Source organism: Drosophila melanogaster, chromosome 3R (assembly GCF_000001215.4).
Source record: "Drosophila melanogaster chromosome 3R".
In the NCBI taxonomy this organism is placed as follows: Eukaryota; Metazoa; Arthropoda; class Insecta; order Diptera; family Drosophilidae; genus Drosophila; species Drosophila melanogaster.
In genome coordinates, this window is record NT_033777.3 from 8747785 (window position 1) to 8768661 (window position 20877).

General features: G+C 43.2%; 3 protein-coding genes and 1 non-coding gene across 9 annotated transcripts; 2 read left to right on the forward strand and 2 right to left on the reverse strand.

Annotated features, from left to right (window-relative positions):
* The first annotated feature begins 13 nt into the window (after window positions 1-13).
* Nasp (Nuclear autoantigenic sperm protein) lies at window positions 14-6320 on the forward strand. Of its 2 annotated transcripts, none has more exons than NM_001260064.2 (5): window positions 14-461; window positions 4277-4614; window positions 4730-5334; window positions 5397-5674; window positions 5737-6320. In NM_001260064.2, exons 2-5 carry the CDS (start codon window positions 4298-4300, stop codon window positions 6013-6015), a joined length of 1479 nt encoding a protein of 492 aa, NP_001246993.1. In that variant the 5' UTR covers window positions 14-461; window positions 4277-4297; the 3' UTR covers window positions 6016-6320. The 2 variants fall into 2 exon arrangements, with proteins under 2 accessions (NP_001246993.1, NP_649828.1); NM_141571.5 differs by having other exon boundaries at window positions 14-207.
* Window positions 1422-20407, reverse strand: CG34135 (uncharacterized protein). 3 transcript variants are annotated; one of them, NM_001043223.3, is made up of 5 exons: window positions 20336-20407; window positions 19550-20010; window positions 6703-8428; window positions 2996-6626; window positions 1422-2929 (listed from the first exon to the last, which is right to left on the reverse strand). In NM_001043223.3, the coding sequence occupies exons 4-5, from the start codon at window positions 3129-3131 to the stop codon at window positions 2649-2651; spliced, it is 417 nt and encodes a 138-aa protein (NP_001036688.2). In that variant the 5' UTR covers window positions 3132-6626; window positions 6703-8428; window positions 19550-20010; window positions 20336-20407; the 3' UTR covers window positions 1422-2648. The 3 variants fall into 2 exon arrangements, with proteins under 3 accessions (NP_001036688.2, NP_001036689.1, NP_001262385.1); NM_001043224.2 differs by lacking the exons at window positions 6703-8428; window positions 19550-20010; window positions 20336-20407 and having other exon boundaries at window positions 2996-4957.
* On the reverse strand, window positions 1422-20416 carry CG11768 (uncharacterized protein). Of its 3 annotated transcripts, NM_001260065.2 has the most exons (5): window positions 20336-20407; window positions 19550-20010; window positions 6703-8428; window positions 2996-6626; window positions 1422-2929 (listed from the first exon to the last, which is right to left on the reverse strand). In NM_001260065.2, the coding sequence occupies exons 3-4, from the start codon at window positions 7883-7885 to the stop codon at window positions 6325-6327; spliced, it is 1485 nt and encodes a 494-aa protein (NP_001246994.1). In that variant the 5' UTR covers window positions 7886-8428; window positions 19550-20010; window positions 20336-20407; the 3' UTR covers window positions 1422-2929; window positions 2996-6324. The 3 variants fall into 3 exon arrangements, with proteins under 3 accessions (NP_001246994.1, NP_001189194.1, NP_649829.1); NM_001202265.1 differs by lacking the exon at window positions 1422-2929 and having other exon boundaries at window positions 6254-6626; window positions 20291-20416; NM_141572.2 differs by lacking the exon at window positions 1422-2929 and having other exon boundaries at window positions 6254-6626.
* asRNA:CR44228 (antisense RNA:CR44228) lies at window positions 6280-8132 on the forward strand. Its single transcript, NR_073990.1, has one exon.
* Window positions 20417-20877: the final 461 nt, after the last annotated feature.

Genomic DNA, 20877 nt, shown 5'->3' on the forward strand with positions numbered 1-20877 from the left:
TATTTTAATTGTTGCAGACGGCTTTTTAAAGCGCCACCAGTTCGTTCACATTGTCGCTATTTTTCAGCATTTCGCGGGATCTGTATTTTTTATAGGCGAATATTGAAATTTGCATGGTCTAACATTGATTATAGTGTTGTATTCACCGAATATTTATTGGTTTTACTGTCCATTGCTTTGAAAGCAATAGAAATAATTGAGGATCAAGTAAGTTTAAGATAAATTATTACAGTTAAATGCCGATGCAGGCACTCACGCACACTAACGCACCCAAAACAGCGACACGCGAATTTGCGAATTTCGTTTTGGCCCGTTGTTTGTGTGTTGTTGCTGTTGTTACAACGTTGTTTGTGCTAAACATTAATTAATTGTCGCAATGTCTGTTTCGCTATAAATATGCGAAACGTGCCGTTGTTATTTGCGCGAAACTAAATGGCCAATTGCGCTTTACCGGTGTTAGTGTAGGTGTATGTGTTGTCTGTGTGTGTTTGTGGTTGCTGGCGCGGGCGAATGGCGGGTAATCCGCATACACTCGCACTTATTTTTTGCAAAGGGTTTATGCGACACTCGCTTTGATCACGATATTAAAAGCTCAAACACCACTCTACCATTATACAAATATTTATTTATGTAAAATAAATGCGGTTAAATAATTTACCTTAGAACTTGCCCTAAAGGATATTAAGTGCAATTAAAAGTAGAACAAACATTCATTGCTAAGTTACTAAATGAATAGCATTTTCTTTTGCAAACTTGTTCATTATAAACTACTCCTTCGAATATATATTTACTTAGTATATTTTCTGTTTCCACGACTTTGTCTCACACATAAACACGTAAAAGCGCGAAACAGACACAACGCACACAGGTGAATGAACCTTTTTACGTTGTTTTGTAATCTCAATTTGTTGCTGGGCCGCCGCGCAGTGTGTGAATTTTGTAATTGCTTTGAGCGCGCGAAAAGAAAACACACACATGTTGTGTTTTCCCCTGAATTTTCCTTTTGCCAGCTGTTTTTCCTATCTCTGCTAATTGTCCTGCATCGTTCTCTTTTACGTGGTGTCTCCGTTTCTCGCGCAAAAGCTCGCGAAATGTCAAGTTTTCTTGCCAATTTTTTTGCGAGTTCATTTGCATGTTTGCTTAATTTGTTTCCACAGCAGCTCCGCAAATGTTAATGAACCTTACCGGCCGACAGAAATTCGCAATACAATTTTTACAGAATTGACTGCTAAATGGAATTTCATAAATGTGTGTCGGTTATTTATAGACCACATTGGTTCATAAACAAAGGACGTTTCAATTTAATGTAAATAAAACGTGGTATACTTAGAACTTGAAGTATGTAATTTACTTAGTATTCGTACTTATTCTTACTTAACATACTTACCGAATCCCTATTGAAAGATAGAAACACATCTTGTAAACTTTTTAAAAGAAATTATCTTTCTGTATTTAAATATGTTGTTCTTGTTTGTTTTGTTGTTTTAAGGCAAAGCGTTTATGCATAAAAATATATTTTTATACTTTTAGCATTTTGTTTGGTTTGTGGTGGCTTCTATACAAGTACAATTCGTTTTGTAAACCATTTGTCCTAAAGCACTAAATGATCTCATTACTTTATGCTTCGCGTACAACAGTTCCCCCGGAGCACTATAAGTACTCGCCAAGTTTCATGACAAGCCCTAGAATTCTACAAAACCAACCGTATGAAGGGCAATGGATCGGCATAGCTAAGCTTTGGTTGAGGCGTCTCTTGATTTCATACGGACCAAGCGAACTGTTTTATGAATATCGCAAGCACTATTTTAAATTCTACCTGATTTTCCCTTCCCAGTCAGTTTTTCTAATTTAAGCAACTGCCGCACCCAATTAACTTTTTTTCGGTTGTGTTAAAGCTATGCAGACGAACTGTTACTAGAAAGCACTTTAAAGCCAAAGCGTCACCTGGAATTCGAATTCCCATGCCCATTTCGCTCGCCTCGTGTAAATAAATGTCTCACATTTTAGCAAGGATTAGTGGGGTGTTTAGGGGCGTGTAGAATTAGAGCCAAATCTATTTACTTGTAAATAGAGAGTGTAAATTGAATTTACAATTGGGTTAAGTTAAGTACACCGTATAATAAGAATAAGTATAAGATTAAGTTGTAAAAGTTGTGTGTGTATATATAAAGAACAAGGCAATTGAGTTTTTAGTTTGGTACATTTCCAACATACATAGCTAACCAATCTGGGGTTTACATAGGAATGAGTAGGTGCACTTCCGAAGAGGTTAACTTATGGTCTTGGTATTGATTTGCCAAAGTATTATAATATAGCAAAAATGAACCTAAGGCGAATTTAGCCAAAAGTTGTACAAGTACTGTATTTGTAAAACCCTCGAAAGCCTCTATCCCAAATAAGTTGGGTAAGGGTCAATATCCGGTTCTTTGAACAGTGAGATCGGGGCAGGGCATCGCCTAAAGAATGTATTTTCCTTTGCCTCGATGCTCTGCTTGCCGCGTCGACGAGACCGCCGCCAGGAGGAAACTGGAGCTGCCGCCACTACTGGTGCCGCTGTGGGTGTGGGTGCTCCCGTAGCTGCCGTAGCTCTCACAGCTGCCCAGACTCCCGTAGCTGGCTCCGTAGACGCCGAGCGGCAAGGCGTTTAGCTAAATCATGAGCGCCGAGAAGGGGTTGTACCGCATGATTTTGGAGAGCAGGATCCACAGTACCGAGGTGATGGCGCAGAGCACCACACCGCCCCATCCCAAGTCGAGGCTCCACGAGGTGAGGAAGATGCGTGCTCCCAGCAGCGGCTTGGCCATTATGGCCACGCCTCCTGGTCGCGCCACTATTCCATCCACCGTGCCATCGTAGTCGCTGTCCAGCATGGGACGTCCCTGCTGCCGCTTGAAGTGAATGATCATGAGCGTGAAGAGGGCAAAGAGCGCTGTTGGGTAGTAAGTTGTTCATTGGTTAAGAGTCTAAAGTAGTAGTTCAGTTTAATCACACTTACCCGCCAGTAAATACATCACTCCTGTGATTAAAATGGCGCTGATTTGGCGCTGGCAGACGCCAAAGGCGCCCACAAGGGCGGCACTACCCAGAATGATGAGGCAGACCAATGAGCAGGATATGGAGAGGTTTTGCATTCCTATCGCAGATTACCATTTCATTAGAAAAAGTTTTTAAATGTTCGAATATCTTGGAAACTTGGACTTCTTACAGAGTGTAGGGATGATAAGCGAGAGCATAGCATTGTGAAAATGTATTAGCAGAGGATAAGGATTACAACTAGTGCTACAAATGCATCTTGCATTGACAAGATTTAAGTTGTTTTCTCTGGAAAAACAAGATTTTCATGAATTTGTCAAACCTAATTGCATTTGCAAATTCATTGTGGCCCAGCTCAGTACTCCAATTTCCGCTCACAATCTGGGCAACTGTAAAACCAATTACCCAATAGCACCATGGCAATCAAATCGCATGTGGGTGGATATGTTTGGTTGCACAGGAACACCAACACAACTACAGCAAAAAGTTCCAAAGTGGCAATTGCGATTTGAAGAACGCAGGCGGGAGGGGATAAGGCAACCAAGCCACACGTTGACCCATATTGGAAGCCCCCCCGGACCCCCGCCTTTAGCTAAACAACCATCGGCAAGGATCTCTCGACACGGACATGTTTCATCTTCGGGGAGCGAAAGACCGACCAGTATTGACAATATAGAAAAACGGATGCAAGCTCGGTTAGTTGCTGTGGTAATTACTTTATATAGACGCTACAAGGACACTCATTGTTCCTGTCCATGTTCCCGTTCCCGGCCATTGTTGGTCCCTGGCTTTTGCTATTGTTTTTCCATCTGATGTGCTCCGGGGATTGGTTGGAACCCACATCTTTGAGCTGCTGCAAATGGGATTTGCGGTAATGACTTGTGAAATGTGCGCTGGCTTGAAGCTAAAATTTTAAGCCAAGTGAAATGAATCTGGGTGAATCAGGTGGCGGCTGGGTGCTCAAAGCTCGTGCTGGTGCGTATTAATAGAATTTACATGAATTTGTGGAAAACAAAATTAATATTTGTGGTCTTCTACATACATCGAAAGTGACGTCTAGGGCTCAACCTACGAGGAATATTGGAGTGTGGAATGAGGGGATAATACATAAACTTAAAGCATTTAGGATGGTGAAGATAAAATTAATTAAAGCTTGTAAACACAACAGACTACAGACAGACCCTAGGCTATAAACTGTTTTCATTACTTAATTAATCGTTATTTTCAATACAATTTTTTTCAGCTATTTATTTAACAACTCAAAATGTCTGCTGAAGCCGAAGCAATCGTCACAACGGCAACTGCCGATGTATCATCCCCAAGCAAGACAGTGGCTGTGGAGCCCGTTGCTGCTGATACAACTCCGGACAATGCTCCGGCTGTGTCCACCGAGGGAAGCGGAAAGGCAGAGCAGGAACGGGCAGAGAAAATACTTAAAGGCAAGGAGCTGTTCAGCCAGGGATCGCGCAACTTCCTGGTCAAGAGCTACGACGAGGCAGCTGACGAGCTGAGCCAGGTGTGCCAACTGTACGAGGAAGTCTACGGGGAACTGGCCGATGAGCTGGGTCAGCCCCTATTGCTGTGAGTATGATGCAGCATGGGCACTAAAAGACCCCTAATTTTATAAATTGTAGAAATATGTTGCTTTGCATAAGTTTTGTATGAAACCCTCCCTAATCCTTTACTTTCAATGCAGCTATGCAAAGGCATTAATTGCAATGGCCTTGGACGAGAACAAAGTGATTGATGTGCCTGACGAGGCTGCCGATGATGATGACGAGGATGTGGACGACGACGAGGAAGAAAGTGCCGAAGATGGAGCGGCTAAGAAGGAGGAAAAGAAAGACACCAAGGAGGCAGCAAATGGTGCAAGCAGCTCTAACGGCAAGGAACTGGACACCATCAAGGAAGGGTCCGATGAGGCAGACTCTACCGGGGAAGCCGAGCAAGCTCAAAGTGATGAAAAGCCCTCTAAGAAGGTACCGACCGGCGTGGATGAGGTCAGCAGCAGCAATGGCGGTGGCGGAGCTGCCGTCAACGATGACGAGCGACCGAGCACATCGAATGGTGAGGTCACAGCTAGTTGTTCCAATGGTGCAGCACCTGCTGTAGAGGAAGAACCCGAAGAAGAGGAAGGAGTTAGCGGAAGTTTGCAGTTGGCCTGGGAAATTCTAGAGGCGGCTGCTCAGATCTTCTCGCGCCAAGGGCTCAGTGGACTCCCCTACTTGGCTGAGGTTCAGACTGAGCTGGCTAACATTGAGTTTGAGAATGGAATACTAGAGGCGGCACGCGAAGATTATGGTGAGTTCACAAATACATATTGTGTAATCGGTACTGTAACTAATGTACATCTTACATTTTAGAGAAAGCACTGAAGATCCACGGAGAGCTGCCCACAAGAAACCGACGTGCTTTGGCCGAGTTGCATTACAAGATCGGGCTGACCTATTTGATGCAGCAACTCAACAAGGAAGGAGCGACAGCACTGCGTCAATCAAGCGTGTTGATCGAGGAGGAAATCGCCGAGATTAAGGGCAAGGACGAACCTAGCGAGCGCGACAGAAACAATATGTTGGATTTGGAGGAAACTAAGCAGGAGATTTTGGCCAAGATCCAGGAAATCGAAGAGATGCAGGCCCAGGTAAATAAATATTGGTCAACTTAATTTTTAGATTATCTATAAAAAATCGGTTATTCTCTTAGACCATTGCTGAAGTGCGAGCTGCCCTGGATAGCTACATCAAGCCAATGAGCAGTGGTGATGCAGCTGCTGCCTCCTCCTCGTCGTCGTCGTCAGCCAATGGAGCCGCCAGCTCTTCGTCGTCCTCCTCCAAAGGTGCTGCGGCGGCCTCCTCATCGACCATTAGCAGCAGTTCGGCCAAGCCCACAGACATCACACATTTGATCAAGCGCAAGAAGCCGGAGGATCCCAGCTCGGAGGCTGAGGCCCTGTGCTCGCCGGCCAAGCGTGCCGCCGTCTAGGGGAATCATTCCAGTTGCCCAGTGGCACACCAGCACCCACTCACAACCAAGCCCTTAAAATACACCACACTCATCGGCTACTTAAACCAACCCACACGCATTAAACACCATTCAACTGTCCTATACCTCGAACCTACATATTTATGCTACTTGTTTGCTGTTTTCTACCAAAATTCTCTGTAAGTCTGTAAGTTTACAATCACAATTAGTGCTAAGTGCGTACATAAAATAATGTTTTGTATTAAAAGAAAAACTAAGTAGGAAGGCAAAAAGTGTACACAATAAATACGGGAGATTTCCCCCAGAAAGTTAGTAGAGCGGATGTGGATCTGGGACTGGGATTAACAAACCGGCTGCCCCTGAATACGTACTCAGATGCGGCTGCAGAGTGACCTGTGACTCACTGTGCTGCCAGTCGTTGCGCTGCTCCTCGCCTCGTGCGTTTTCCATTGAGCCGGCCAGGTAGTTTACACACGGAGGAGCACCGCGTGGGAACTTGGGGTTGCGCCGCAGTTCCTGCAGCTGCTGAATGGGCAGATCAATGCACAGTGTCCAGATGCCGCCGTGCATGGGCACCAGGAAAACAGAGTCGCGCCGAAAGCGATGATCGGCTGCGAGAGGAGAAACGCACCGCGGGGTTCAATATTCAATCGGTATATAATTATTTAATATAGATATTTGGCTCACCCCTCTTGTCCGGCTTGAGCATAGCCACCTGGTCGTCGAGAAGCCACTCCAGATGCAGTCCCGATCGATTGGAGTAGCGATCAAGGCTGTTGCGGTCCCATGTAACGTGCTCCCAGTGATCAGTCATGATGGCAGCGCACAGCATGGCTGTGGCGCTTGTAGTCATCAGCAGAGTGACGAACAGGAAGAGCACCGGCGGCGGGCCCATGCAGCAGCTGGAGCAACAGGTGCTGCCGCCTCCCCTACCGCCCATGCCCATTCCCAGACCCTCCATCTGGGAGCCCAGTGAGTTGGGTGAACCACTACCGCTGCCCCGACGCTGAATGACCTTGGCGCAGCTGTTCTGTCGCAACAGGATGCTGTTGCTCCGCCTTAGACTCTCGACTGCCGCCGCCGCTGCTGCTGTGGTCGTTGGATTATCAAACTGCAGGGATCCTCCAACCACCGAGGAGGGGTGCTCATAAATGCTGTTGTGCCGGCTGGGTGCAAAGTAGTAGCACGTCGTCTGGCGGTTATCGACGGAACTCGAGGCTACCGGCTCGCCGCCGGGCAACTCCTCATTGCTGCTGGAGTAGACGATGGACTGCTTAAACTGATTCGAGTAGCAGTTTTGCTTGAAGCTCTGCTGTTGCTGCTGCTGTTGCACGTACAAGGCCTCGTAGTCGCAGTGATGTGGATTCCGGTAGATGACTGGCCAGGAGCGAGTGGTCTTGGAGTTGTGGCTATAACGCTGGGTCGATGTGGTTGGCGCTATAGAGCCGGGCTCCTCCACCAACGGCGTTAGCTCATTGGGCGGTTCCGCCGGCTCGGACAACTTAGTGTGCTGCTCCTGCGCGGAATGCTCCAGATCCGGATCCTCCTGCTGAACGGTGGTTGCCAGCTGGCGCTGAAGCACGTTCTTAACCGCTGTACCACTGCCGCTGGCCAAGCTGAAATCCTCCTCTTCGACCAGAGTGGCCCCGCCTGGCGTGGAGAAAAGGATGTTAGACGTCGGCGGCGAAGGTTGCGAGCGACTGCGGAGCAGGGCAAAGTGCTTGGGCTGGATGGAGCCGGTTGCTGTCGTCGGCGACGTGATGCTCACTTCGGGCACACAGCGGGCCGTCACCTTGTACCGGCTGCCGCTGCCAACGGCGACGCCGACGTTGACCCCAACGCCGACGCCGACGTTGCCCTTGGAGCGCATCAGTCATAAGTCGCTCGCGTCCCGCTTCTTGATCTTGTTCAGGCTCATGTGGTTCGTGGTGGTGGCGATGGTGGATTGTTGGATGTTTGCGATTTCGGATGGATGTTGTATTTTGCTCTGGTTGCTGATGTTGCAGATGTTGCTGTTGTGTTCTTGGGTTGTTTTTGTGTGCGACGCCTAAGAGTCTACGTTGCAAAATATTACTTTGCTGGGGTGCCTCGACAAAAAATGTATGTAAGTTTTACATAAATGTTGTACGGTTTTTTTTTTATATATCTACTAGCAGCGGTTGTTGTTGCTTTTCTTGTTGCAGTAACTCTGTTCTTGTTGTTGCTGTTGTTGTTGTTATTGTAGTTTTTATTGTTGCTGTTGTATTTGTTTGATCTGTTGTTGTTGTTGTTGTTGTTGCATCGGCAATTATGGTTAAGTTTATTTGCATACCAATTTACATTTATGTTTGTCTTGTTTTGATTTGGACTTTTGATTTTTGATGCTATTTTTTTTTTCGTTTGTTCATTTACTACGTTTTTGCTTAGCTTGAAGCTATAAAAAGAAAGAAAGTAGAAGAAAACAAATGTACAACATGAGTTTGAAGAATAGAGAGTCGAGAACTAAGACGGGACAGTAAGAATTCTTCTACGAAAAGTGCAATCTATTGCAATGATTACAAACAGTAATACAAGTATCTAAAGTGCAAGAGCATCTTAGGTGCAGATTATTTCTAAAACAACATTGTTATACAGTGTAGAATATAGATATCATATAGCTTCTTTAAGTGAACAAAATAATTAGGATGGACGTGGTTATGAGGTTTAGTTGTTAGTTGCACAGTAGCTTTCTTTAGAAAAACACGAAGAACAAATGAAATTATATTTTAATTTAATTTCGAATTGCTTGCCTTTTCAGCGTAAAAACAACGAGTTTGCACCTAATAAACCCAAATTGCATTTAAAATTCCCCCTTGGCGTAATCTAATCAGACTTCATAGTCGCCACCACTGCTGGTGCCAAATATTCAGCTGAATTTGAATTTGGCGCTGTTTGAAATGGCCAAGGATTCAATTGTGTGCGGTGCGACCTGAATCCGGCCGCATAACCGGCGAACGGAAGAACAGTACGGCGGAAGAGTCCAGAGGTTTGGGCTGAATGGCTGTTGCATATTACATGAGGTGGCCATGGCGCCCAGCGGATATCCGGTGGCCCGACTGCTGGTCAGCGCCCCTGCCTCGCCACCCACATTACGTATCCGCCCCGTGGCAAATTCAATTTGTTCCTTGCGCCTGGCCACTTACCAAAGTGCAGCGGGTGCGCCAGAGGTTAGATGCGGGCTAACACCGCCAGTCATATGCGGATGTTTATGCGGCCCAGGACCGACCGCATTTCCACCCATTTTCCCAACTGGCCACATTTGGCATGGTACTCCTTTGTGGTCAGCAAGTGGGATTGTCTTTGCTTTGTGGCCGACTGGAATTTTAATTTTAATTCAACATTTTCGTTTGCTTTGTGTCGTTTTGGCCAAGTTTGCTTTGTGCATATTGCTTTTGGAATCTAATTAAACTTCATTAAACATGGCCTTAATAGCACTTATGTGCACACGTTTGCAGCATTTAAGTGATTTCACTTAGTATTAAGTATTAAGATTAATATTTTAATATGAGAAATATTTGTGTATTTCAAAAATGCTTTCCTATTCCATACGAATGATAAATCAAATATTTAGACAAATTCCTTAGGTTCGTTTTAAACGTGTGAGAGCCAAATCATTTTTAAGTAAGTCAGAAGTCACTTTCACGTCGTTGGTTTGATCCCAGATCACCTTGCCTGATTTTAGTCGCCAGGCACGTGCTGCTGCCTGCCTCCAGCTCACATTTGCACTAGTTTCTTTAATTTTTAATGCAAATGAAATGAGGGTGATGGGCTGCGAGACTACCGACGTTAGCATAATTGATCGGCAGACACACACGTGCCTGCTGATGTCGGTTTGGTCAGTAGGTCAGAGTCGTGGCAGGAGCATCTGGAATTAATTAACACGCATGGTGACCCCGGTGAGCCGTAAGCCCTGGAATCGGTTCAGTTTGGCAGCTCGGGCACGAGAATAATTTGATTACGCCATGAGTGGGCCACTTGTCAGTCGGTTCAGCACTTCCTTTCAAAAGTCTTTCGACTGAAAACTGGCGAAGCATTGAAAGAATTTTCGAGCAAATGGTAAAATAATTTAAGATTTCTCTAGTTGAAAATAACTCATATTCATAAATTTCATTACAAAGAGAAAGGATTCTCGAATTGTTCCTGATGTGCGGAAATTCCCACTATTGGCCCTACTTTCCCTCAGTGTATTGTCCCCAATGATGCACACTTACGCAATACAATTGGCATCCAGCACGTTTCAGAGGCACACATGCAACGTAACGTGTACGTGAGTGCCTTACAAAAGTTGGCTAAAAGTGCATCAGCCAAATGCGAATACTTGAATACTTGAAGCGAGTGAAAGGATGCTGACAATATTGTGTGTGTGTGTTTGTGTGTAAGCTTGCTACAAAAGCGGGATATAGGATATAGTTTCTATAGTCTCTATACATAGTTGCGGGGCAACTGAGGCACTGTTTACACTCCTTACGACTGAAAGACGAACAAGAAGAGCTGCAAAAGTTGGCAAATGTTTGCCCAGTGTCGAAAGTTTCCATAAAACGGCTATTGGCTTTAAAGTTCGCTGTGCATTATAGGCACCCAAACACTCACACACACACAGACACTGGCAAACTCGAAAGCCGGAAGATGCAACAAAGAAGAAGAGAGTGATAGGTCGTTGGGGCTTTATTAAAATTCTTGATATATATATTTAACCATTTTATGATCACACCGTTGAACGAAAAAAAAATGTCAGGAACGCAAAGCACTCTCGAGTAAACACCTATACATTTTAGACTTTATTTCTAGACAAACCATTAAAGTTCTCACCGCAATTGCAACTTTAGCGTCGCTTTTCCAAGCAACAATTGGACTGGAAACGTCTTTATTTTTTATGCCAGCAATTAAAAGCAGCACTCGATTGAAGGTGGAATGTACATTCACATACATGTGGCAGCTTTAAGTCGGAATTGTTAGTGTTGTTACCCGGGCAACGTTTTGCGGTCGCCTTGGCAATCAACTGCGGCGGACGGACGGCAACAACTGCCACAGCTGGCGGAACTCCGCAGGACGAAGTGCTCCTCCCCAAAAGGGGTCAACATAAATTACCCGTCCGAGCAGTCAGAGTGGCTCCTGGCCAGGCGGTGCTCCTCCTTTAGTAGCTCCATTGTACAAATGACGCAATGCAAATGAAAAATAATGCGCGAACATTTGGAGCCCGAGCGAAGGAGGATGTCCTTAACGGGAGTGATGCGAATTTTCTCGAAGGACTGTTCTCCTATGAATTGTCTTAGTCGGACTAGCAATATCTCTCATTAGACTTCCTATCTCTGTATTCACTTGAACAATATATAAAAGAATTTAAATTTTTAATTAAAAATATTCAAGTAAATTGATTTCAAAAGCATACAACCTAAACATTTTTTTAAGATTCGATAGCAAATTTCGCTTCTTGGAGAATTTTGCAATAAAGTGCAGCCACCTCCGATGGAGGTACAACCGCGAGTAAGAAATAGTGGCCTGCTTTTTCGGGCGTCGAGTGGAAAAGTTTTTGTTTATTTCCTTTGCAAGGCGGCTCCTTGCACTTTTGCCGGAGGATGGAGAGTAGACCATGCTGTTCACGCAACGGATCCGGAAGCGGATGAGGATGGGGATGGGAATGGGGATGCGGCGAGATCCACAGAAGTTTCTTGGCTTCTGGCTGAACTGCAGGCAACTTATTTATTTAGCATTTCGGGCCGAGTCTGCTGTTCCTCGTTCTTTGCCCAAAAGTTGCTACAACTAATTAAAACTAATCTTATGCAATTTCTGGCTAATTATGCACATAAATCACACCACGGGGAACTCAGAATCTGTTTGCGGAAGCATACGAGGCGAAAAGTGCCGAAAATTGAATAAGAATTCCCTGGGGAGTAGTTTTTATGATGAAATCTTGAGCTTTTGAAATGATTGTTTAATGATAAAATTTTAGCGCATTGAAACTTAATGTATGCGACTAAGAATATAATTAACTTATTGTCACTTTAGGGTCCTTATAATCAAAAAGAAGGGAAAAACCTTTTAGCCATTTTAATGAAATCCTGGATTAATAATGAAAATACCCATTACAATTCATTAGACTCCAGGCCGAAAGCATTTATATAATAATAGGGGTAGCCTAGCACTTAGATATCCTAATGCCAGGCATTGTCATTAAATTATTCCTTGCCGCACAGACATGCATATAGTATATGTGGCCATTACCAGTTGGTGTGCGTTTTGCCGACATCTGTTCGTGTACGTTGGGGCTCAAATGACACAGAAACCCAACTCTTCTGGCAAATTAATGGGTTGTCAGCCAGAAGAAAAACTAGATAAAGGCCGTTAATTTTGTGAAATGCCAACATGCAGCAAAAACGCAAATGCGGACACACATGCTCCGCCACCCACATTAATATGAAATTTCATGCATGGCACCATAAACAGACAGTGTCTAGTTCCACAAATGGTCTGCGTTTAATTTATTCAAGCGGTTGCAGAGGTTGAAAAGTGCGGGGCAAATGAAAAATGTCACTAATTGCAGGCTGCATTATTGCAAAATATATGTATGTAAATATATGTACATATAGTGTGTCAGTTGGCGGGATTAGTTCCGGCAATTCCCAACTCACTATGGCCCAGTTTTTCTCGCCGAGATTTGGCCAATTGCCCGTGGCTCTTTAGCTCCACTTTCACTGCCATTGTATTTGGCCAACGCGGCGTATGCGCGATACGGATGGTAAGTGCATTCAAGGGCGCAGCCTGCCGGCAATCTGACACATTTTCCCCCCCGTTTCCCTCCGGTTATTTATAACATTCGAGGCGCCTGCTAGATTACATTTTCCTGGCGATTTTTCACTGTCTGTCTGTCTGGTGGTGCCTGCAACCTCAAGGCCAAAGTCGTAAAGTTTGCCAAACTTTGTTTAACGAGAACATTTTTATGAGCGGAGAAAATGCATAAATTGAATTCATAAGGTTTGCTCCGCTGGATTTCGTTCAGTGCTCCCAAACCTTCGAGTGGTGACCAACTTAAGCTGATAAGGAGCTCAGGACTCGGCGACAATTCCAAGCTCATTACACTTTAAGGCAGTTCGGGTCGGGTTAGGTCAAGGTGTGAGCCACCCCAATCGAATGCCAACTTTTCTCCTTATCCTCAACTTTCTTCTCTGCCCAGCAACTTTTGCCGGGAAATAGTTTTGTCAATACGGGCAGGGGGATGATATATAAAAAAAGGAGGAAAAGCGTGTGCCAGCGATGATGTCAAAGGCTTCTACTATTCGGGTCAATCTAAAAAATTTATGGGGCAATCGTCAAGACATGCCAAGACAGCCTGGCAGCGGCATCATCATGTCGGCCACACTTTCTTCCATAAAAAAAACTTCTGAAGAGTGGGCGGGGCTAAGAACAGCCCCTAGAGGCGTGTCCTCCAACTTGTTGTTGCTGCTACCTAGTCGCCAGTGATGCCAACGACCTAGTTCAATGAAAAATGTAGAAAAAAGATTTTAAATCTGGATACAAATATTTGGCATTTAAACCACATTCCTTTAAGGAGTAAAATCTAACTTTATTTAATGCTTTCTTTTTGGAGGTTTGTGGAATGGGCAGATCCGAATTACAGCTGTCATCTCTATGCCAAACGCTGGACAGGATTAGACGGTACCCAACTGCTTTGCCTGCACTAAACAGCAAGTTTCCAGGCGAGTTTTTGTCCAAGGCCAAGCCCTCGAAAATATCAAATTGAATATAAATATTTTAGCCAGTAAATGATGCAGCAGAAATTTTGTTTTCCTGCTTGGGTTTTCCTCATTTTCATCGAAAAGAAAAGAGAAAATCGATGGCAGCAAGCAATTTCGCAGTTGACTTAGGACCTTAATCCTATGAAATATGAATTGTCCTGCGACAACGCCCATGGCAACATTTTGACGTCTTTTCCACTTTTTGCAAGTACCCTAAGTATGTGGTTAGCCACTTAGCATTTTCAGTTCCTCTTTCCATTAGGACTTTCCCCTTCTGCCAGCAATCTACAGTTTACTGTATAATGCATAACAATTTAAAATCAAAACTTTAAGGTATCCTCGAATCTCACGCTTTATGAAATCATAAAGCTATGAAGCCCAGCGTTAAAATTGCGCATACGCCATGTTGCCATCTTTATCGTAATTGCGTTTGACTTGAATCACTTTGCTCCCTATTTTTGCCATCGCAACTGCCTTTGAATATGAAAATGTGGGTGTACGTGTCGAACATGAATATGAATGGCTTAGCATGTTTATTGAACGAGTGAAAATCCATTAATATTCATATTTTTCCCGTCATGATACAAGGAAAAATCGTCGTTTGGCCCCATGTGTGTGGATCTCACATGCAAATATATGTGTACGTACTTCATTACATATTCCAAACTATATTTCTTTACAGCAGATTTAACAATTTTTCATCCAAACCCCTTTGTATAACAATTGTAGCAGATTTATATGTGAGATTACTAGACAAGTTTTAGTGAAATGCCAGGACTTTGGATTTTGTTTGGTCAAGGGAAGTTCTCTTTAGCCAAATTGTTTTGGCAGCAGCAGTGTGGGTTAAATTCATATTGCCAGCTCTAAAGTAAAGAGAAATTACTTGTAATCCCTAAAATATCGATCTGTACACAAGCTGCAATTTCCTTTCTAACTTTCGCAAGTCCGATGGCCGTAAAACAAATCAAAGTTTCAATTGAAAGTTTGCCTCCTACCGGTGAGACAACAATTAAACGGCTCCTTAGGCTGAATAAAATTTGCATAATTTCTGAACTTGTTGAGGCGCGAGTCATAACTCGAAGTCATGTCCTGACAACCCATCCTGACATTTGCGTGCACCCGAGTGCATTACGAAAATTGCGAAATTCCAACAAACATTTGGGGCAGATCCTGAAGATGGGCCATTTTCTGTTGCGTGTGTCATTTAGCTGTTGGGTTATTCCGTTTTCGAAGGTTCTCGTTTTCTGTTCGCCGTTTTGCAGCAAATCAAGTGGAAACATCAGCGAAATGTTCGCATGTCCCATGGGTCTGTATGTCCTCTATAAGGACTGGTTGTGCGAGTGTGCGTGAGCACTGCATTGACGTCAAGGCTTAATTATTTAATAGCCAGGAGTTGCGGTTTGCCAGGTGGAACAAATCGATGGACTCGTCCATATGAAAAAAAAGCTTAATTGAACACTCTGGGGGAGAATGGCCGGGATTTTTTGTGCAGAGTTTTTGCATCTATTAACCCATATTCATTTGAATAAAATTATACGATGGTATAAAAAAGTTTAATTGAATGCTCAAAGGAACTCTGCGTAATGCAATAAAAATGGTTTAATTTCAGGAATTTTACGTTCAATAAATGTGCAATTCGCTTTAATTTATTCATTGCCTTATTATATATGAAGTTAAATGAATCTAAAAAAGTTTACTATTGACACATTTAATAAACACTTAAAAATTTCCCAGAGTAGATGTACACCGTAATGTAATCGCTTTGACTTTGGCCGTTCATTATAAATAGCCATTACCCTTTGTGGGAAGCAATTTAATTTTAACCTGTATACCATTTGCAACAATTAGCTTTATTCCGCACGAAAGCCAAATTAAATTTAATTAAATATTTTAGCCATTGGGCAGGCAAGTGTGCCGATTTGCCACCGCCAACGGGGCGTATACGCACTGAGTGTATATGCGTGTATATTTGTTATTTGGTCTGGATGCATTATTCAATACGTTCGAAGCAGTCGAGGGAAATGGTACGAATAGCGTGAAATACAAACTCGAGAAAATCCATTGGCAGGCGGGCAGTATTTTCAATCAATTTCCAAAGCACTTGTAGCATTTAAGATAACCAACTGGTCGACTTCACGAGTGTTTGTTTGTCTGTCCTGCAAGTGGGTGTGAGTATCTGTGTGTGCGCGAGTGTACGTGTGTTTGTGAGTGTTTACGAGTCGAAAGTCAAATCAGCCCATTTATCAAGTCCTGGAAGCCCTCGGTTGGCCAATATTGCCACGCAGGTCAGGACCGGTTTGTGCTTATTTTTCAAACTGGCTGGCGGATGGAAAGTTTCCCTCTGCCATATAATATATATTAAATATATACATATATAATATTGAATTTCAGTCACTTGTTTTTGCCAATTTTCCAAATGCGCATTTCAATTGAGCAGTGCCCGTAAGTTTTCATTTTCAACCAAGAAAAAAAAAACAGAAAAAACATTTACCCAAAAATACAAAGAAAAATACGATTTCAGTGTTTGTGGGTAAGAGTCGGAAAAGTTTTCTTTTGGGTTCAAGATTCCATGGAAAAATCAGCTAAAGAAGTTTCGCAGTAATAAAGTTGATAACGAGCTGAGTTTGCCGAAAATTTGGTTCGCTAAAAGTGCTAAAATATGCACCAATATTCAAAGATCTTTCTTGTCAGTAATATTTGTAGACACTAAAATATAAAAAAATTGTTTTAAAACATTTATAGGGTATTCTGAACTTTAACCTCAAGTTGATATCCATTAAGGCATTAAGAAGGCCACACCCACGACGCTGAGTGGCCATAATTTGATATGGCAATTGAAATAATATATACGTGTGTGTATATACAAATTAAGGTCCTTATCTTTGACATGGCTCGTTGCTTAATTTTCTTATGTGTGCCTGAATTATTAATGCCACTTTTGATCACTTTGCATAATGAAAAGTTCAAAATCGTTATCATCATCACTGAGTGCTCTCAAATTAGGGCTAAAAATGTCGCATGTCTTGCCAAATTTTTAATACGTATACATTCTGAGAACGTGTAGAAAAAAGTTGCCTTAAAAAGTCTGAGGGAAGGAAAGAAAGAGCGGCCATATTTTGTAGACTTGGCCATGGCCTAAGCCACCACCCACCGAAAAGTCACCCGCTGACAGCAATTACAGGCCATGTTTTTGGTGCTTTGTTACTGTCTTACTGCCTTCATGTCATATAACAACGTTGTGCAATAAATCAAAAGTTGCCAACATAAAATTACTGTTTATGCTTATGCTATAGTTAGCATACCACGCTTAAACGTTGTGATTTGTGGCTAATTTATTTATTGCGCGCCCCACATAAAACCAGCCAACACACTTTGCCAAACAAAGCCAACTTATGTCAATGAAACACACCATAACTATAAAATATTGTGACGTGCCACTCGACTGTGTGAAATGGAGCACAAGGCCATCTAGTCAAACAATGGCTGACAAAGGAGGCCGAGACCGTCAGCAAATAGTGCCAGTCTTCAGTTTTCGGCTCCCAGTTCTCCATTCTGGGTGCCCACTACTCGGATGTGGCGCCACAATGCAGGACTCGCACTCCCCCAGACATGCAGCATTGCCGATGGCCATACGAGGATGCGGGTATCCATATGAAGACTGCCTCTATTCCCTCAAGTGTTCTTGTTCTTTAAGCAAGTTGCAACTGCACAGTGGAAAACTTCTTAAAAAGGAAGCTCTAGGAGATTAATGAATGTGACATTGAAGGTCAATCAATAGTTTCTATCATCATAGTTGAGTTCCTTACATTTAATTGATACAGCTCGGAATAGAAATATCATCTTTTTTTTCTACTTTGGCCAGTGGCGCATCTGTAAAATGCCTGGCTCCATGTCTTAGATGCCCCCACCTGGTTGCATTCAATCCATACCTTGCCAACGCCGCGAGGCAAGAACACACAACACAAGAATGGAGAATGGGAACTCCCCTGACATGTTGGCCACATGTCAAACGCTTCGATTTTTTTGCCCTCTGCCATGGAAAAGTTTTAAGGCAGGAGAAAAACAGGGAGGAGGTGGGGTTATGTACCATCCTTGCCAGATTGACATTGCCTGTTCTTCTCAATGGATCGAACTGCCAGCGTGCGGGGATTGCATTGTAGTCCTTGCACCTGATAGGAATTTTCCGCACTCCGCGCTCGTTGAAGTGCTCAATGTGGAAATGTCGAGATTCCCAATCAAAGTTATCACCATCCGAAGAACACATCTGTGACACGGGCTTGGCTTCCGTCAATCGAATAGCAACATTTATTGGATACCTTTCAGATGATTACCATGACTGGGTAAATATTTTGCAACCTGAAAGGCCATAAAGCATATGACTGCATACATCAGTCTGTGTGCACATTTCACTCAAATGCATCTCATGTGTCATATAAGCGCTAGGAATCCGTCGCAAAACTGTGAACAACTCGCCTGTCAGCGCCATCACTCATCATTTCAAGATACTCTTCAAAGGATACTAATTAAGTTTGTTCTAAAGAAAAGCCTTCTGAATATCTGGTTTTTAGACGAACGGATAAAAATGTATTTTTAATTTGAATCATCGAACTTTCAGATGCAATTTGTTTTTTATTGCCTTGGGGCTTGTTTTAGAATCCTAATTTCTAAGCACATTTTTTATTGCAAGTCATTAAAGTTGTTTTGCAATTGGGGCGTTTTTCATAATTTAAGATAATACCGCCATACTTTGAAGGCAATTTACAAATAAAGTACAATTTTTCAATTACATTTTTAGGGCATTGACCACATCGGTTTGTTTCCACGCCGCAGTTTTTCTTGTTCTATTAAGAGCTTGTCGCACGGCTGGTGGAAAATGTATGCATTTGACGCGTTTGCTTAGCTGATTGCGGTCCTTGTGTCCTGCGGCGTGGAAAAATGAAGGATCGGGTGACGGAAGGGGAACGTGGGGATACCACGCGTACCCATATCTCTTGGCCACACGCACAGCGGGAAAGACCACAGAAGAGAGTACATGGCACAACAAAAAGCGAATTATATTTTCATATTAAACGACGTATGAGTAATCCCCCGTTCGTGGAGGGTCAGCAGGACATGCAGGACATGGATATGCCATCGCATCGCAACAGCTCTTCCTCCCGCGGTATACTCACCCATATCCTCTCGCAATGGCGCGCTACCCACAATTCTCATTTATTTATAGAGTTCTCTAGAGTCGAGAGCTAATGTCGCTGCCATCGTTTGCAGATTGACAGGAAGCGGAAAGGGCCAAATCGAAATTGAGATTTTGGGGGAATCGGGGTAAGTGCGGGCGGAAATATTTTAAATATTCATGCTTATAAATAGGTGCAGGAAATTACACTTACGCTTAGCATTCAATTTAAAAAAACAAATGGAATTGAACTCAAATCATTCAAGGACCATTCTGGACTTAAAGTAGAAGAAATCAAGCAAAATGAAAGTGTTCAAGGAAACTATCAGGTCGATATGCAAATTAAATTAATTCGAAAGCTGTTTTATGCAATTCCAAATATGCATTAGATGTACATGCATTTCTCAATTAAGCTCGAGTGTTGAAAATTGTATTTGAGTGGCGGGCATGAGCTGGATTCGAAAGATGTGTTTGGTTTATGAACGAAGACATGGCTTTGGTTTGGCTAGTAGACGGCACAGAGACAATGCAAGGCACTTAGTTAAATGTGTGGTATTTAAAATTAATTGGACACTCATGGGGGAATGCATGTGGATGTGGGAGGAACACTTACGTAAAACGGCACAAGGACCAGCTACCTGTTACCTGCAGCTAATTAGCCCAGGCGGATAAAAGCAATGCACGATGTTTGGACAGTCGATGATTCAGGTTTCAGGACTCAGGACTCAGGATTTAGGACTCTGATTCTGATACTGATTGGCATGCATTCTGGCCCACAGACACCAATGCAAACACAAACACAGGCACAGACACAGGCACGAATACAGGCGACATAATGGTGTGCGTGTTTGTGTGCGGACTCAAGCACACAAGCACAAATGGCGGTTCGCGTAGACAAACATGACGTAAACCCAAAAAAGTATGCTACAAAACTTGGTTCGCCTTTCGCTTACGATTAGGGCTCTTAATACGTTGGTTCATTTGGGGCTCTCGGCTTTATATCTGTTTAATATTTGCATTTTTCTTTTTTTTTATTATTTTTGATCTCGCTGGCATTTGGTTTCCCCATTCATTCTGCAATGGAAACATCAAAGAGCAAACATTTTAATTGGCATTAAATGTCTGTGGGAGGGGCGTAAGCGCCGTCGGCGTGTCACTCCGACTTGATGGCGACATGAAGGCCATTAGGTTAAGTCAACTAACAACACTAGCAAAGTGTGTCGCATGAAAGCACAGCATTTAATCAGGAAATAATGCTCCGTTTAATGGCCATAGATAGTATTCATCTTCACTGGATTACACAACACTGCTTCTGGCTTTTGACTTGGCTGAAATCAAGCGAAACAACACTAACACTTTCTAGCATTGGCTATAATACTGAGGCATTTGTTGTTGGTACCACTTGGAACGCTCTGCACTCGTCCAGTGTCCTTTTCGATCCGAACTCGCGACTGAAACGCTCGAAAGCCGAGGACGGACTGAAGGAACTCCGTCTAAGGACTCGCTGCTCGGCTTCAATCGGCTCTTCGAGTGAGTAGTTGCAGTTGGCACTCGGCTGTTTGAGTGGGATTCAGTATTAGCATGACTGCCTTTATGGCTGAATTGTTGCTTTGCCTTCCTGTCGTTTGCCGCTTGCATTTTTTACGCGCTTACTCGGTTCGCCGCTTATTTTTATATCCTTTTTGGATTTTCAGTTTTTGTGCGACGTGATTCATTTCCGGTTTGCAACGGAAGGGACTTGAGGTGAGTCGGATGCCACATTAAATCATTGGAATTGCCGCAGACAAATTTTATAAATGCAAATTAGATTTTAAAATTTTTCTAAAATATCTTATAAGTTACCACATTTTCTTAACAAATAATTATTGTTACCTAAATATAATAGAACGTAAAATTATTGAAAGCTGATATTTAAAAAATACCAATCAATATATGATGTAC